The 17,556-nt window shown below is 39.8% G+C and overlaps 2 protein-coding genes across 2 annotated transcripts; both read right to left on the reverse strand.

The window, feature by feature from the left end:
• Positions 1–1,103: 1,103 nt before the first annotated feature.
• LOC147330517 (phosphatidylinositol 5-phosphate 4-kinase type-2 gamma-like) lies at positions 1,104–12,077 on the reverse strand. Its single transcript, XM_086292122.1, has 10 exons — positions 11,871–12,077; positions 11,685–11,782; positions 10,862–10,958; positions 10,187–10,336; positions 4,834–4,980; positions 4,489–4,527; positions 1,918–2,031; positions 1,586–1,841; positions 1,345–1,448; positions 1,104–1,266 (listed from the first exon to the last, which is right to left on the reverse strand). Exons 1-10 carry the CDS (start codon positions 12,018–12,020, stop codon positions 1,186–1,188), a joined length of 1,236 nt encoding a protein of 411 aa, XP_086148248.1. The 5' UTR covers positions 12,021–12,077; the 3' UTR covers positions 1,104–1,185.
• A 2,287-nt stretch (positions 12,078–14,364) lies between these two features.
• On the reverse strand, positions 14,365–16,845 carry LOC147330518 (insulin-like growth factor-binding protein 6). Its single transcript, XM_086292123.1, has 4 exons — positions 16,328–16,845; positions 15,954–15,982; positions 15,707–15,826; positions 14,365–15,592 (listed from the first exon to the last, which is right to left on the reverse strand). Exons 1-4 carry the CDS (start codon positions 16,635–16,637, stop codon positions 15,485–15,487), a joined length of 567 nt encoding a protein of 188 aa, XP_086148249.1. The 5' UTR covers positions 16,638–16,845; the 3' UTR covers positions 14,365–15,484.
• Positions 16,846–17,556: the final 711 nt, after the last annotated feature.

Below are 17,556 nucleotides of genomic sequence, written 5' to 3' on the forward strand. Positions count from 1 at the left end.
AGAAGCAGTTAGGCCATTAAAGAACTTTGGTACAGTTGGTACATATGGCACACCTTGAACTTACCATGGTTACTATAGCCCAGACGTTAAACTAAGGTGACTGTTGGTTGTTGGTGCCAGTGGGCTGGACTCAATATTATTACACAACCTCTAAGCTATGCAGACGAGCATCTCCAACAACACTTCAAACCTTGACGCAGATGGGCTTCAGCAGCAGAAAACTCCACCCGGTGCCATTCCTGTCAGCTAAGAATGGGAAACTGAGATTACAAAAAGCAAAATCACCAAAATTAGACAATAGCAGATTGGAAAAAGTGTTGCCTGGTCCGATGGGATGGTAGGATCAAAATGTTGCGTAAACAGCATGAAAGCATGGATCCATCCTCCCTTGTGTTAACAGTTCAGCCTGATGATGGTGGTGTAATGGTTGGAGATCTTTTCTTGGCGCACTTTGGTTCCCTTAGCCCCAACTGAGCATCATTTTAATGCCACAGTCTGAGTCCTGTTACTATGTCCATCCCTTTATGACCACAGTGTACCCACCTTCTGATGGTTGCTTCAGCAGGATAACGCACCATGTCACAAAGTTCAAATCATCTCAGGCTGTTTTTTTGAACATGACTGCATTCAAATGCCCTCCACACTCACCAGATTGGGTATGGTAGAACAGAAGATTCAAATCATGGATGTTCTGAGTGATGCTATCACGTCAACATTGACCAAAATCTTTGTTTTCTTTGTTGAATCTACACCATGAAGAGTTAAGGCAGTCCAAGCGAATACAAGCAAGATGTACCTAATAATGTGGCTGGTGTAAAGCTTATTTTATCATCTTTGGCCAGTAAAACAAATACCTTCATATTAGTGATGTTTACAGGTGTAAACTTGAAAGATGTCTTTCAGGAATCTTTTATTTCTTGCTGTCACTTAGACTCAACAGTAGTGTTGCCAAACCTTTACGTCAAAAGAAAATAAACCCATTAACAACATTGAGCTGCCAAGAAGTCCTTTTCGCAAATTCTTCACTTGGAATAAATGCACAGCTGTGTAGAATCCCATGAATAGTAAAGATGTTTTTTAAAAAGGAAGGGAAACAAAAGGATGCTATTAAATTATTAGTGCTTTATTGGTGATGCTTTGATGACTGCAAAGCTGAATTCTTCATGTATTAAATGAATCCCTGAACTAGGCAAAGATTTTGGCGATGAACTCTTTGAAGCGTTTAGCGTACTGCTCTGGATGAACAGTTGAGATCTCAGCTCCTGCCTACAAAACACAGACACACAGTCGATCAGAAATAAGTAGAAGCAGCCCTTTACACTTTGCAGAACACTGATCTCTCACCCCGTGTTTGACAGCCTTGGCAGCGTGAGCGGCTTTCTTCTTGGTGTCGTACTGCGTCAGCACGTCAATCAGACCCATAAAATACACCTCCCTACGGGGCGCACCTACAAGGGAGCGATTCACAGTGTTTTGCGAGCGATATTGATCTGCGCATATGATCTTATCTTGTGCAGCACAGTGTGAGAGGAAGTTTCGGTGGGTGAAAAAGCGCAGGGCTCCTATCTCGGCTGTCGGGACTCACCCACAGCGCTCTGAATAGCGTACACATCCACATAAGGGTCGAAATCCCCGGGACCCATGGGTTTGAAGGAGTTCATGTAGCCGGTAATGCCTTCAGGGGAGGTGGAGTGGGGAGCAGGAGCAAGGCCATTTTCATCATCCTCTTCCTCCTCATCGGACAGCTCCATCTCCTCCTCCTCCTCCTCCATCTCGGCTCTTTCGACATCGTGGATACCGAGCAGCAGGCTGTAGTCCATGATCCTCATACGTACAAGAAACTGCAGTGAGAGAAATAATTACACACCAGAGACAAGAAACACAAAAATCCCCCACAAAAAGCAACGCCTCTCTTACCTCAGTGTCTCTGTTGAGCTTGTCCATTATTTTCTCCTTCTCTTCATCACTCACATAAACTTTCTGCATGTTATTCATAAAGTCCACATCCTTATAAGTGGGCAATTCCTTGACCTGAAAATATAGAAAGAATTACAACATTCATTCAACAGCATTTTTCTTTTCATCAAAACATTTATAGCTTCTCCATTTTCATATGATTAAAGCCAAATAACATTTTCATAATTTTGTTTTCTGAATCAGTACAGATGGAAATATCAAAGGTTCCCGCAGCTCTGCAGCTAGTCAAACTTCCTCTATTAAACCAGATATTTCTTCATCTTTTTCTTTTTTATCTAGGTCAGCGTCGCTGGAGGCCAAACAGAGGGCTTCTGGTGTTTAAAACAGCCTGTTGCTAAGTGATTTTTCTGTGGGAAGATTCAAGAAAGTCTAATCTTAAAATCACATTTGTCACAATGCGCAAACAATAACAGTTACACATAGGAAAATAATTCCACACTCTGCCCTCAGGCGCACATTTCAAAGAGAAAAAAAATACATTTTTGGTTTGCAGTCTTAGATGTAGCCTGTCAAACCGGGGAGAGCAGCCAGAATACTAAACACGTCCACATCTTCAGACAGACTGTGGGGGCAGTAGCACACGTGCAGCCACTTCAGGTATGCTAAGTTTTTCTTTCTCACTTCAGCTTTTATCATTTTACTTGCAGTCGGTGATTGATGTAGCTATCAGTCCAAACGTCAGACAATGTTAGGCAATAATCAGATGGTTTTTTTTCACAGAAATGTTGCCTTTTAGTGGCGTATCATTATCATTATCATTATCATTATCATTACGCCAAGTACTGAACAATTGTTTGTTAATTTCAGGTTACACAAGTCTCAGTGAGCTAAAATCAAAGTTTAGGCTGAAAGACTCACAGTTTTTCAGGTAAAAGCTTTTTTGGAATCACCTTGTTGGTGCAGAAATGCTATGTTATGCCTTTCTCTGTTATTGTTTTCATAGATTCAACTAAAGAAATGGGAAGAAATTATATGTTTTTGTGACAGACTGCTATTAACAAAGATGTGTATTATGTGTAGACACAACACTGGATCATCCCTTGGGTTAGGTGCATTTTTATGCTTGAATGATTCACAGGTCAATGTTAAGTAGCTTAACAAACAACAACAATATTCCTTTGAAAATGGGCAGGTACAAGGATTGGACTGAAAATGAATGAAAAAGCAGCCAATGTTCATAGAAAAATTTAAAAAGACCTTCAGAAAGCCTGGGCTGCTCAAGACTATTTCAAAGATCACAACAAAATCTGGTCCAGGAAACAAAACGTGACAAAATCGAGGGCTTGAAACTTTTGCACAGTACCATATAAATAGGTTGTCGTATCCTGCTCATTATGGCAGATAATCATGTGAGCTGACTACAAGATAAATAAATAAATGAACCATATCAAAGATGCATACCTAAATAAACCGATGATACATTGTAATCTGCACACCAGCTATGAATTCAATCGCTGTGCAACAGGCAAAGCGCTTATTTTAATGGCTTACAAAGTCAGCCTGGCACTATTAATTAATGGACTTGATGAACCCTAAAACTTTACTGTGTTTGGTCTTCAGGCAGTTTGAGCTATTTACTGAACCTCTTTTCTGGACCCCAACAGTTTTTCTTTTTGCCTCACTGAGATATTTCTACCATTTTTATTGGAGTGTCTCTTTTCTGAAAAAGAAAAGAGCAAAATATTGTAGAAAAATATTGTAGAAAATGTTAATGATTAAAAAAAAGCATTTTCAAAAGTTTCTGTGACTCAATATATGTCTTTCATTTAAACATATTAAAGAAGGACACCCGCAGTTTTACAAGGGAAGCACTGGTAAGGAGAAATTAGAAAGAAATTCTGAAAATGAATCCTATGGAAATATAGCTGCGTAATGGCTTCGACTGCTGTGGAGATGCTTTTTTTAAACGCAAAGGCCTCTCCAAGCTTGACGCGTGGAGTTGAAAGACGAGTGTTTATCAGTCAGGGTCAGCTGCTGTTTTTGACGTTTCGTGTTTATCTCTCTCTCTCTCACGAGTCTCCCAGCTTGATGTGAGCACAGAACTAAATCACTTCAAAAACTAAAGACCAGAAAGGCACTTGACTGGTTTTGGAAATAACCACCTCATAGATTATATATTTTTCCTTTTAGTGCAACACGCTGTGTTGCACTAAAACAAAACACTTTGGTCCTTCATTTGAACAGGTACAAAAAAGAAACCAAACACATCAGACATCGCAATAAAGCTATTGCCAAATAAAGGTATAATAATCGAGTGGAGCCGAGCTTTTTTTGACCATTTTCTTACTAGAGATGTTAGTGCAAGGTTATCATAATTAAAATTAACAAGCTCAAATGTATTCAGCCACTCTTTCATTGAGCCTGAGTCAGAAGACGTAAAAATAACCATCTGTAATAGATCACTGCCTCTTAAACACTCCACGGCCACACGTGTGCTTTATTTCCAGTAAAGACAAACGTCACTGGAACTCTTGTGGACAACAGACTGACTTTACCTGAATCTGATCTCACCTTTTCTTTAAAACTGGCTTCACGAGACACCAGCGAGCCCTGATGAAAGAGAAGAAAGCGACCGGTGTTACTGTTGAGCCAAAGATCCATATTTGCTCATTACTTTCAAAGCTAGAATAGTCATTATCACTCATGTGTTCTCAGAGATGATACACGTGTGGCCATAAATCCAACAGTCTACTATTAATAAATGGTTTGGGGTGAAGCATAACTTTAATTCACAAGCATTTAACACTCTGTTTTTTAAACTATTGTCTTTAAATGTTTTGGTAAGTTAAGCATTTCAATAGCTGATAAAAGTAATAAGACACTATCATATGAGATACACTGCCTCTGGAGGATTACCTTGAGGTCATACTTCCTGTGTACGTGAAGTCGGTGGCTGAACATGTTCCTCATTACTAACAGGTAGGTGTCCTCACTCTCCACAGTGACTCTGTACATGGCCAGGAACTGAGGGAGGAGCGTCCTGCCGTGGCAGGTGACAATATGCTGGAAGAGACCATCAGTACATGGATTTTCAGTCATGAAGAATAAACATCTGCACGTGAATATAATAAGTTGTGGTTAATGCTCTTCCTGAAGATCCTCCTGTGGCATCTGATCAGCACCGCAGATGTAATTTAGACTTGGAATAATTTACAGGACGAACTCCATTTGAAAACACTGCCTGCATTTCAAACAGATGGCTTCATTGTTATATGACTCTACAGCGTCGTTAAGACATTGCATAAGAGGTAAAGTATGATAACATAAAAGAGTTCCTAGTAAGATAAGGTTTTTCCTTGTAACAGATATGATTCAACGCACGGGTAATATAAAGTCATTTCATAGCATCATAGCAAGAAATGTCAAGAAAGGCAGGGAGGATGTACAGTCCCAGCAAGTAAACGTGGATTTACACAATGCTCGACTTCATTTTTTAATCAGCTTTGTATTTTGAGACGTCTGTTATACCTCAAGTATGAAAACAGTTCATTGTGATGAGCAACAATAAGTGTCAAAGCCACTGAGCACAGCATTGTCTGCATTGCATTTGTGCACTGGAGCGTCTACAAGTGAAACTGAGCTAATTCTGATGGACTTGGAGTTGGTAATATACTGAATGACATTTGTGTCAAACCTTTAATTAGGATGAAACAAATGGAGAATTAAAACTAAATTCATTTAATAAAATACTCTGTTAAAATCCATCAGATTCTCCTGTGTCCTATTGTTAGAGTTGTCATATTGGTAAATCTATCACCTTACAAAGCTAGTTAACTGCTGTGAGATTTTCAGTCTGTATTGCGTGTTTAACCTCTTTGTATGAACAGTCTGATGTCATTAACTTATTAATAAATGTGGCTGATTCTGCCAACAACACCCCTTTCACGTGAACATAGAATGAAAGCCCTGGAGGAAACCGGCTTATCTTGAGTGCCAGTGTTACAGTAAGTGAATCGACCCCCGGGTACGCTGAGGGAGCAAGGCATACCTGAATGCACTTAACATATGTCAGAACAATCAGACATCAAGTAAAAATGAAAGAAAACGAAAGTTAGGAAGATATGCTAAATATGGAGGCAAGAAGACTCAAATTAAATATGAAAACAGACTCATGGGGACATTGGAGGACAAAAACACAAGCACAGAAACTGAGGGAGGAAAAGATAAGGAGACAGCGAGGGAACAAAACACACAAGAAATATCAAACTCAAAATAAGTTGGGGTTCTAAGCAAGAGCCCCAAACTCCAAAGAAACTGAACTGGGAACCAGAAGAAAGTTCAAGCTCTCATAAAAAGGCGTGTTTCACATGTCAAGTGATTCTTCTCACACAAATGATCCCTGTGACTGTTGCCTGCTCCAGTTAGAGCCATTATCAGATGATCATGATGTAAAGTGGTCATAAAACCTATAAAGAAATGAAAAAATATAACAGCGAAATGCAAAGTCATTTATCTTGGGATTTGGCAGAGTGGTGAAGTAAACGTTTTAATTTGAGTTAATATATTTATGTTACCACTAAGTGTGCGCTCAGCGCTGCTGTTGATGTCTAATATGGTGGCTGCACATTAGACCTCTGAAACTTTAAACTGGCAAGTGCAAATCACTTTAGTTTGTCAGCAGACCAACGTGAATCTGATTTAACTGATTGATAGGTGTTCATGGTGTGTGTTCAGTCTTCCTGCAGCTGCGGTTCAAACAGTGTAAAAGAGGCAGCAGATTAGAATCGGGCATAACAACATTTAAACATTTTCTGCATCACCAGAATAATATATACACACTCTAGTGGCACCGTTTTCACAGCTGTACATTTATAGACCCCATTATTAAGAGGTTTTAGTAAAGTAATACTAGTAGGCTTAACAAGCTGCATATGAAACATATAGCTCCGGCAGAAAATCTATATCACACCTTAAAATGTTGTAAATTAAGCAATCATTAAAAAACATGCTGTTTTCAAACAGTGACCTGTTATCATGATGACTTATCCTGGTAAAAAGAGAGCCGCTTTCATGACACTGAAAACTCTGACTTTAAGGTCAAGACAGCTCACTAACCCCATAATCTTGCTTCACAGAACACCTCTATGAGCTCATATAGCACAACAAAAACAAACCCCTCCAAATTACTAGAATGATAAGAATGACCGGCTGAGTTTATGCACAGCGTGTCTGAGCTGTCGATTATATACCTACACTGGCAGAGTACTGGCTCACATTAGCGTTGTGAACAAGCTAGAAACAATTCTAGTTTGTTTAACAGTAGCACTACACCTGTCCTAATCTACTGTGCTCACACAGCATACACAACTCTTGTGGTCAGCATCACTACAACATTTAGATTTTAAATAGCATCTAAAATTTTCATCTTTCCCTGATGACTATCAGTAACAATCTTATTGCTCTATAAGCATTTATATATGATCTTAAACAGAGCCCCGCACTGTACCTGCTGACCTTATTCTAAGGTCTGTTGGACATAGACTAAGCCTCCGTTTGAATTGAGTTTTTATATGAATTATTTATTCTCAGATCATGAAACATCACAGGGACTGCAGATGAGAGAATAAGAATGAAAAATGCCCTTTAAACATTAATTTAATGAAATACTCAATTAATATCAATATCTTCTTGCATTTTGATATGATAAATCTGTTAACCTACACAGTCAGTATGTTGCTGGCTTTCTTTTCAGGCTTCAGAAAGGCTAAGCGTTATTATTAACCAAAGTCCTTAACACATACAATTTTAATACGATATTACTCTTAAGCGCTTTTTCTCTTACATACCCTGATACTGCTTTGTCTGCAGCAGCTATGTTGCTTTCAGGCATATTACCTGTTTAACTTCTTCATATTTTTCCCATAGTATTCTCTCACCTTCCTGTGTAACATCAGCTGCTCTACTGCTCTAGTGCTAATGCCACCACTTTCATGTGACCACAAAGGGGAAACCCTGGGTTAACTTAGCAAGATGATTACCAGCTACACGTGACCGCTTATCCTGATTGCCAGTGTTAGGGTAAGTGAATCCAGATAGCGCAAAGATATCCTGGGTCTGTGCAACTGGGTCTGTAGTATAAATCTCTGATGGTGGTGCGTATTTGATTCTCTCTTGGTGATTTATGAGAAGGAAACATTTTGACAGGTCTGCGAAAAATCGTTATGCCTCAGAAGTAATATCTGTAGGAAGGAAATCATGTTGCACAGAATCTGTGGTCTACATCTGTGAGTCATCAGTGAATTTTTTTTTTTTTGGTAACCCCTCCTATATCAATTGATACCAGTGGTGCCAACTTCGGGCATTTTTATTGATTTTTTGGCACCAGGGCCAGTGTCTTTTCAGTGGAAATGCATTAAAGTGATCTGAGATTAGGGAGTGATGTTCACTGACTGTCACGGCGAGTGAGAGGAGCCGTGTGGAGGAGGAAAAGGAGGATCCACACGCAGGCAGTCGTGAAGGTGTAAAAGGTGATTTATTGAACACAAAAGGAGAGGCAAACGGCAACACGGAGAACTAAACTATACTGGGAAACAACTAAAACTACAAAGCACAAACCTGAATGAGCAGAGGAGACTGATGATGGACAGCAGGGAGAACACACAGGTGAGACATGGTAGAAACACAGATGAGGCAGGGTGGAATACACAGACAGACCAGCAACTACAACAACGGAGGACATGACTTAAATACACCCAGAGAAACACAGGGGAATTACACACAGGTGGTGGACACAGCTGGGAATGATCAACAAGACGAGACAGAGGTAAAACTGAACACACTCACATGAGACCCAGACCTTCACAATAAAACAGGAAATGAGAACACCACACCAAGACGCAGACCTGACACTGAGAGACAGACAGAATGACACATGGAACCTGAACTAAACTAAACGTGAGATACAACCGAGAACAAATCCTTAAACATGAAACTCAAATAATAAACATCATAATCATCATCATAAACACAACAAGAGAACAAGAAAACAATCCCTGATGCAAACTAAAACCAAAACATAATAACCTCAAACATGGAATAACAAAAACATGAAACTCCACATACTGGGTCCAACGGACCCAGACCCGTGACACTGACAGGCTCATGCAACAGTATCATGGCTTACTGCAAGCCCTTTTAAATGTCATTGGTAACATCAGTGCTCTTTCAACAACAACAACAACAACAAAAAGCTGTGTGAAGGCCTTTTGTGGCACTACAGAAAAGAAATACAGTACAAGCAAACAAACATCATGCTACTTGTTAATATGTCATGTGACTTAGCTTTCTCTGTTTGGTGTGTTATTTTTTTTTGTATCTGTATAACCAGAAAAAGCTCTGACAGAATCATTCTTCAATGTGAATTATTTAATATGCTTCAATTTAAATGTAAAACTGGAGCCATGAAATTCTAACACTCGTGTCTCAGCTTTGATGCTGTAAAACCTTTACCATGGCAACCATGGTTAATGTAAAAAGGGCACATTTTTTTCTTGTATAAAAACGACACAAGGAAAGAGAAAAGACTGGTAGATGTGTGCATGTACAAAAGGATTGCAACCATGCACACACTAGAAATACTATGTTCTTAGTTCAGTTCAATTCAATTCATTTTATTTAGCTCCAAATCGCAGCAACAGTCACATCAAGGCACTTCATACTAAAAGGTAAAAGAGTAAAAGAGAGAAAACCGCAACAATCAGATGACCCCACGTGAGCAAGCATATGGTGACAGTGGGAAGGAAAAACTCCCTTTTAACAGGAAAAAACTTGCAGCAGAACCAGGAGAGGCAGCCATCAGCTGCAACCGGTTAGGGGTGAGGAGAGGGAGACACAACAAAAGACACACTGTGTAAGAGAGCCAGGGATTAATAATAACTAATGATTAAATGCAAAGTGGTGAACAACCACAGACAGTGAAAAGAGGTGAAGAAGAAACACTCAGTGCACTATGGGAAGAGCCCAGCAGCTTAGCCCTAAATGCAGGGTAACTAAGGGAGGATTCTGGGTCACCTGATCCAGCCCTAACTATAACCTTTATCAGAAAGTATAGTTTTGAGCCTTATTGTAAAAGCAGAGAGAGTGCCTCTCTCCAGTATCCAAACTGGGAGCTGGTTCCACAGAAAAGGGGCCTGAAAGCTGGAGTCTCCAATTTTAAAATTGAACCTACTCTCTGACCTTTACAGGACATATAAACTTGTGTCAGTCCTACCTGGTGATATGCAGAGAGCGCATTATGCATTTCTGCAACCTCCTCACTGGAAATTTCTTTTATAACCAAAGTGCGGTCGTACGACGTCAGCAGCAGGCCCGCATATTTCCCTTCGTCGTGTCTGAGAGGAGGACTCCGAGCCAGAGAAACCTGCCGGTGAGTGAGAGAACAGCATCATGAGATCAGAAGGAGAAGCCTCCTGCCCTGGGAAACCTTTCACATTTTAAAGTGTTGAAACAAATGCAAATATCTTACATATACCAGAAATGTAATGCTGCGCAGCATCGGACCATAAAAAGCTTTGTTTTAACATGCTTCTTACATTGATCTGAATGCAGGTCTGCAGTAAGCTAATGTGACTTTTATCAGCAACAATATGTTTCCCGTAATTGTGTGCTAAGCAAATGTGCACTTCCCAGACTGGAGGATGGCTGTGTGCCACCTGGCGCATGCAAAATACGACACAAAGAAATGCAAATGTAGAAGCGAGCAGATCAATATGCACATAAAAGTTCATGGTTTCGATCAAAGGAAAACACACAGAGCCTTGGATGTTCTCTGCTTGTGCGAGTCTATGTTTTTTTCTAATGGCCTCTACATTTTTGTGAAACGATAGATTTTATCCATATTTATATTTTAGTGCACAATGAAACGCAGACTTGCTGTGAATCATACCTGGAAATCTTGATCCTCAATGCCAAAGCGCTCTCGCAGGTTTCTGAACACTTGAGGACAGTACTCTTTGAATTTAAACTGTCCTGGAAGAGTCTCCCTGAGGAATAATGACAATAACGCATAGATTTAGTGTGCAGCAACATTTTACAAAAGATCTATGCTCGTGACTATTAGCTGACTGAATTATATTAGGGATCCTGCTGCTTAACAGCTTCCAGATCAAAACAAGTTCAGAGAAATCTCACTACAGTAACGGCACTTTAACCTTGGGAAAATATTTTATTGGTCCTCAAACCTCTGTTCATAAGTCTTTACTGAACCCGGATTCCTGAACGGATTAAAGGATTATTGAAAGCCTTTCACTTTTCTAGACTCAGTGCTTATAGAAACCGAACCTAACAACAGACACTGTATAGGACAGCTTTTATAAATGATTATTATACTGTAGCACACTCTGACTGACACTCTTCCACCACTATTTCAGATAAATCCATCAAGCTAACCTTTTTTTGCCTTTTAAATTATGTTGCACAGCAAGTAAAAAAAACACAAGTTAATGCTGCACTTCTAACTTTAGCCCATAACATCATTCTTTCTCTTTCGAGACAATATTGCACTGCGCTCATTACTGTAGCTATAGTGTTGGTGAAGAAAAACACCGTTGCTCTCTAAAGGGGTCTGGATATTCTGATAAGCAGAGACAATAACACCGAGAAATAAATCCTGAGAGGAACAAAAATCTGTGCAGTTTACAGGAAGCAAAACGAGGCTCCTGCAATCATGCAGACAGAGCTGAGTAGAGCCTATGAGCAGAGCACAGTACTTATTGAAGAGGTGGTTGTTGACTTTGATCTTGGTGCTGGCTTTGAAGTCGTCTGGGAGCAGCATGACAGGTACGGGCACCTGGCTCAGGTCATTAATCTGCGCATGATCAGTGGATAAATAGTTAATAATGAACATTTTCATACCCAGGCAGACAGAAGTGCACATTAAACGGCCTTATAGCTACCGAATGATTGACTCCCCACATCAGCACGCTCAACACGGGGTCACTCGCTCGGAAAACCTTCACTTTCTGTTGAACAAAGTGTTTCTTCTTCGTCTTCCTTTTTGGCGCCAGAGTGTTCAGAGGGTTGGAGGTAGCACTGGGAGAAGACATTTTCAGGCAGGTATCCGCGTCTCCGTCTGTGGACAGGCGTTTTGTTGTCTCTATATGTAAAGTAGGCTAAAGTCCGCCCTGCAGCAGCCTATTAGCGCTTTGATCCAACACCCTGCGAGCCCAGCGCCTTTTGGTCCTTCAGTCCAGCAACGAACAGGTGCAGAGCCTCCCCCAACACGGGCTGAGCCTTCATCATCTTATTTTGTGGCTCATTTTTAAGCTTTGTTAATTTGACATGCTGTCACATTAATGATCATTTTCGTGCAGGCTTGCTTACAGGCAGAACTGCAGTAATTACATCTAAATTACCAGTGCTGTACGATTCTGCAAAGTTTGGTATCCATCCGATACCAAGTAAATATAGGGCTAGTATTGCCGATACCAATGTCGATACTGAAACTTTTAACTTGTATGTAGGGGAGAGAAGTGTATTTTTTAATGTGGTTTCTTCTGGAGACCTGGAATCTATAGAAACAAAGTATCCATCATATTCTGCTGGCCCACCTCTATTATTACAGCTCTTAGTGGTGATTTGTTAATTATAGTTAATTTTATAATTATATATATATATATATATATTTGTTTGTTTGTGACCTTTAAAATGTAGCAATTTATGTTTATAATAGCACATGCTGTGAGGGAAATGTGTTTTGTTTCCGTTTACTTAAATAATTTTAAATTGCATCAGTTTTTTGTTTGTTTGTTTTTTTTATTCAAAAATACTCTAAAGAAGAATATATGCATTTTGTATTCACGTGTTGATGTCATTCATCTATCTTACTCAGTGCGGTGTGGTCAGGCTCATCAGAATATTTTATCATAAATAAATACAATAGTGAGAAACTGATGTAGAATTCAGTGGGTCATGCTGAGCCTGTGCCACTTTGTTAGGTACACCTGTACGTGCAAATATGTCATGGCATTACCATGGCATTTGAGCATGTAGACATGGCCTGTATGACCTGCAGAAGTTCAAACTGAGCAGAATGGGGAAGAAAGATGATTTAAGGGACTTGAACATTTGCATGGTTGCTGGTGCCGGACAGGCTAGTCTGGTTATTTCAGAACCTGCTGATCTACTGATATTTTCCCAAACAAGGTTTACAGAGAATAGTTTTGAATGGCTGTTATCTGGGTGAAAATGCTTTATCTACTTCAGAGGTCAGAGGAGAATGGCCATACTCCCTTTAGGACGTCAGGGCAGATGGCATGGATACCCAACTTTGTGAACACGATAACTCGAGAACGAAGTGATGGTACTTTCAGATTGGTACAATATGTGGGTCTACTAAAAATCTTGGACAAGTTTGAATATTAGTGACCTCAGCTTCAGTGATCTCTGCTGTGACATTCAGGTGATAGTGTCAGAATAAACAACATGAAAGCACGTATCCACGATGCCGTGGATCAGCACTTCAGGCTGCTGGTGGTGTAATGGTGTAAGGGATATTTTCTTGGCACACTTTAGGCCCATTAGGCCCAATGGAGCATTGTTTAAATGCCACAGTCTGATTATTGTCGCTGACCATGCCCATCCATTTATGACCACAAAGCCATCTTCTGATTCCTGCTTACAGCAGCATAGTGCATCATGTCATTGAACATGACAATGAGTTCACAGTTGCTCAAATGGCCTCCTCCACATTCACCAGATTTGAAGCCAATAGAGCACCTTTGGGATGTTGTGGACCAGGAGAGTTTCATCATGTGCAGCTGACAATTCTGCAAAAACTGTGTGATGCTGTCACATCAATATAGACCAAAATATCTGAGAAATGTTCAACATAGAAATTACAGAATTAAGGCAGTCCTGAACTCAAAAGGGGACCCAACCCAGTACCAAAGAAGTGTACCTAATAAAGTGGCCAGTTTGTGTGGATGATATTATTTGAACTGCATAAGAGGTTAAATGTTGGTTTGTGATGAACAATTTTTAAGTAAATTAATTATCCTGATAGTAGTTATACTCATGATGCACATGCAGAAGTGCCCTGTTCACAGTCATATACACTGTCTCATTCATGCATAAGCATTGTGGGGCCAGTGCAACCCTATGCTTCCTGCTTGGTTGTTAACCACTAAGACTTGTAACACAGTACTTTCTGGTGCAAATTACAGTGGGAGCTGTAATTTTTACACTTCACAAAACCACCAGGTGGACCGTATTGGACCATTCCACGGGCCAGTTCGGGCCTCCAGACCACATGTTTGACACCCTTGTTGCAGCAAATCATAATATTCTTTCTATTGTGGTTGCAGGAACCACTAGACTAAAGAGCTGAGACTTCCTGTTTAAAGGGCCAGATAAATTAAAAAACTAAAACATGTTTTATTTTAAAAAATCTTTAATATAATAACCAATAAAAATCTTACATTTATTTTTGTAATACTGTGTTTCGCCGTATATCAGTCTTGAAAATTAAAAATGCCCCCAAGTCCTTAATCACTAATGGCGCTATCAGTGTTAACATAAATAGAATATCATATCCGAAGTAACATAAATAGGATTACATGTTGAGATATTTTACAGCATTGATAGTTGTACAATTACAGTGGTTTCAAAGTTTTAAAAAAATATGGAAAATATATATAAATACACTGAAAAGATACAAAAAAAAAAAAAAAAAAAAAGACAGACCATATTTTCTAAACTTATTGTTTGGATTGAGAAATTTATGAAGTTAAATGACCTTAAATAACTGCTTTTGTGGGTTCGACTGGGTGTCAAAATGGGGGGGAAAAGACTTTCTCCTGAGCTGATTAGAGAGGAAGAGGAGAAAAAGGGACTAAAAGCTGGCATACACCAGTGTGCAGGACTCATTCCTAATAACAAAGTGTTTCGGGATAAAATTATTTTGTTTTTCTCCACTTTGAGAATATAATTGAACCCACTGAGGCTGATTCCTCAGACACTCACCTAACCAAATTTATTGCTTCTTTAATCAGCCCTGGAGGTTTTAGCTATAATTGGAAAAGAGTTTTTTTCTAGTGATCAGTCAGTCTATAAAATTCTAAACTTGCATTAATAACACGATGTGCCACTGGTGGATGCCGAAAATGTGCCTCTCTATGCTTACATAGATATTCTTTTCAAGAAAAAAATCATAACTGATTTATGGTTAATCAATCCAATAATCAATAGCTGTCATTTACAATACTTAGAATCAGTTTCATGTTAGAACAAATGGGGTTTCCCTTCAAAAGCAAACAGCATTTTTAAATGGCCGCGTGTTATGAGGGTTAACATGAAAGGACATCAAACCAATAAAGTTTTAATGTGTTCAGCAGAGGGCGCATGGACACTAAAGTTTCACCTGATTGTTAAACAGCCTTGTAATAGCGATGTCCTTCTCTCTGCTGGCGCACAGTCACATAAGAGGCACTGTGTTCGGTCCCTTTACTGGTCTGGTGTGCCTTCATCGTAATCTCACACAGGGACTGAAGCTTCAGCCTCCTCGTTGCATTTAACAGCTCAGACCACCCTTCTGTTTAGTGTTTGTAGACAGGGGCATGCCGTTCTTGTCAACGCACCAACACTTTCCTCGCCGCCGCCCACCTCGAGATGACCAACACTGCCGAAAACACAACAGACATAGTAAAGAGTTAAATGCAAAGATGTCTGGTCTCTATAGAATCAATGTGAGATCAGCCCTTTTTCCTATAAATCATCTAATTTGGAGACTCACCTGCTTCTTTCTGAAGAAACCACGCTTGTCACAGTTGGGCATGTAGATATCATGGTTTGACGTAAATAAATGGGCATTAAGACCTTCGATGATTGTCGTTAGCAGCTGACGGCATGGAGCCTGAGAGAAGGAACAGAGTTAACCAGATATATGTAATGCCTACTTTAATTCACTGTCAGGAATGTGCTCTTTTTGTTTTGTTTTGTTTTTTAAACATAGATATACAGTACAGGATGAGCGTTTTTACCTCATCTGGATTCTCAGTAGGTGTACTTTCTAGTGTATGAAAGCAAATAAAAACAAACAAGAACATCAGTTTTTAAAATTTTAGCGTTTATGCCATTAAATTGAGGAAGATTTCACACATTTTGAGATCTTTTGCTTGGTAACACATGTTGATTTCTCTAGTCATACTCCAATTTCCATTATAACATGATAATAACCTGAAAAGCAGTGAGTTAAAAGCATTTAACTTTCGAGATAAATGTGATATTTAAGATTGTATCTCAGCCAACAACAGCAAAATAATAATAATAAGTATTCAATTACTCCTAAATCCATAATGTTTCTCTCTCACTGATTAAATCATAGCTTCTCCCAAAAAAGTAAGCTGAAACTTACCAGCAACATGGACCGGTTTAGTCGGGCTGGTGCTACTGGCATTACTGCAGACTCCTCTGCCTTCCAGCAGGGCACGCAGGGGCTTTGGCTCATCGTCTGGAGGTGCACAACGCAGACCGTGGGCGCAGCTCAGAGTGTAGACGCCACACGGCTCTCCAAGAGCCAAAGTTGTGGCATTTACCTCTACAGACGGCTGCCTCTGTGAGTGCTTTCCTCTGCAGGTAGGACATCCTCTGGACGGTGTGGTCAGTGGGCTTGAACAAGCCAGCTGCAGGAGGACCAGCACCAGGATGTTTAAACACAGCAACATCTTACACTAAAAGTTGTCTGCTAATAAATGGTTCCAGTGCAGCCTCGTAGCAGTAATAAACGGTTCCAAGATTCCCTTTTCTAACTCTGTTCCCAGTTTTGGATAATTTGCTCCAGCTGAGAGCAGCAAGTGATAATGCAGCTGACAGACGCCACTGACAGCAGCTTTTAAAGAGGAAAGGTATGGGAGGGATACGTGATGGAGAATGTTAGCTTTCCTCTCATTTCCACACAGCTGAGCACACCCCATTTGACTTGTCTCTGACACATACACGTGCTCACGCACGCTCATGCCATTTGTTGCCTGTCATGCCACTGGATAGCTATGTTTCCTACATTGACATAAATCACAAGTGATGCTGCGTTTGCTACACCATTGCTCTGCCTTTTCCCCACTTAGAGGATCATTTATCATCGTCATATTTTTACGGAGGTGCTGCGTTATTATGGCCAGTCAATCATGGTAGGGCTAAAAGATGAAAAAGACACTTTATTTTCTGCAGCATAAATTTAGTTTCATTACACCACGGTTTTCAATGGCATTCAAATCTCTAGCAGAATTTAATATTAAAATGATTTGAATATAAAAAAATAATAAAAAATAAGTAAAAATAGTTAAAACAAGGAATAAATCTGGCTTTATAGCCTCAAAAAACACTCCAAATAATAGAAGTTTTTCTCTGTTAACAACAGTAAAAGCATTTTGGCACTCCAACACCTCCAACCTTTTTATTGATATTGTCACTACTTTTTTTTTTAAACGCTATCTGCTAAATCGACAGTGTGTTCTCAGAGTGTGTTTACAGATTCTCAGGGCTGAAGCTGACACTGATTGACACCGGAAGGTTGAAGGAGTGCCGCTGAAGGCAAGATGACTAAGACATCAATAGCCACAAGCTAAAAGTCCCGCCCTGTAAATT

This window comes from Aulonocara sp. 'chitande type north' Nkhata Bay, linkage group LG5 (genome assembly GCF_057382095.1).
Source record: "Aulonocara sp. 'chitande type north' Nkhata Bay isolate Kocher_YH1m ecotype deep benthic linkage group LG5, A_spYH_male_GT1.1, whole genome shotgun sequence".
Lineage (NCBI taxonomy): Eukaryota > Metazoa > Chordata > Actinopteri > Cichliformes > Cichlidae > Aulonocara > Aulonocara sp. 'chitande type north' Nkhata Bay.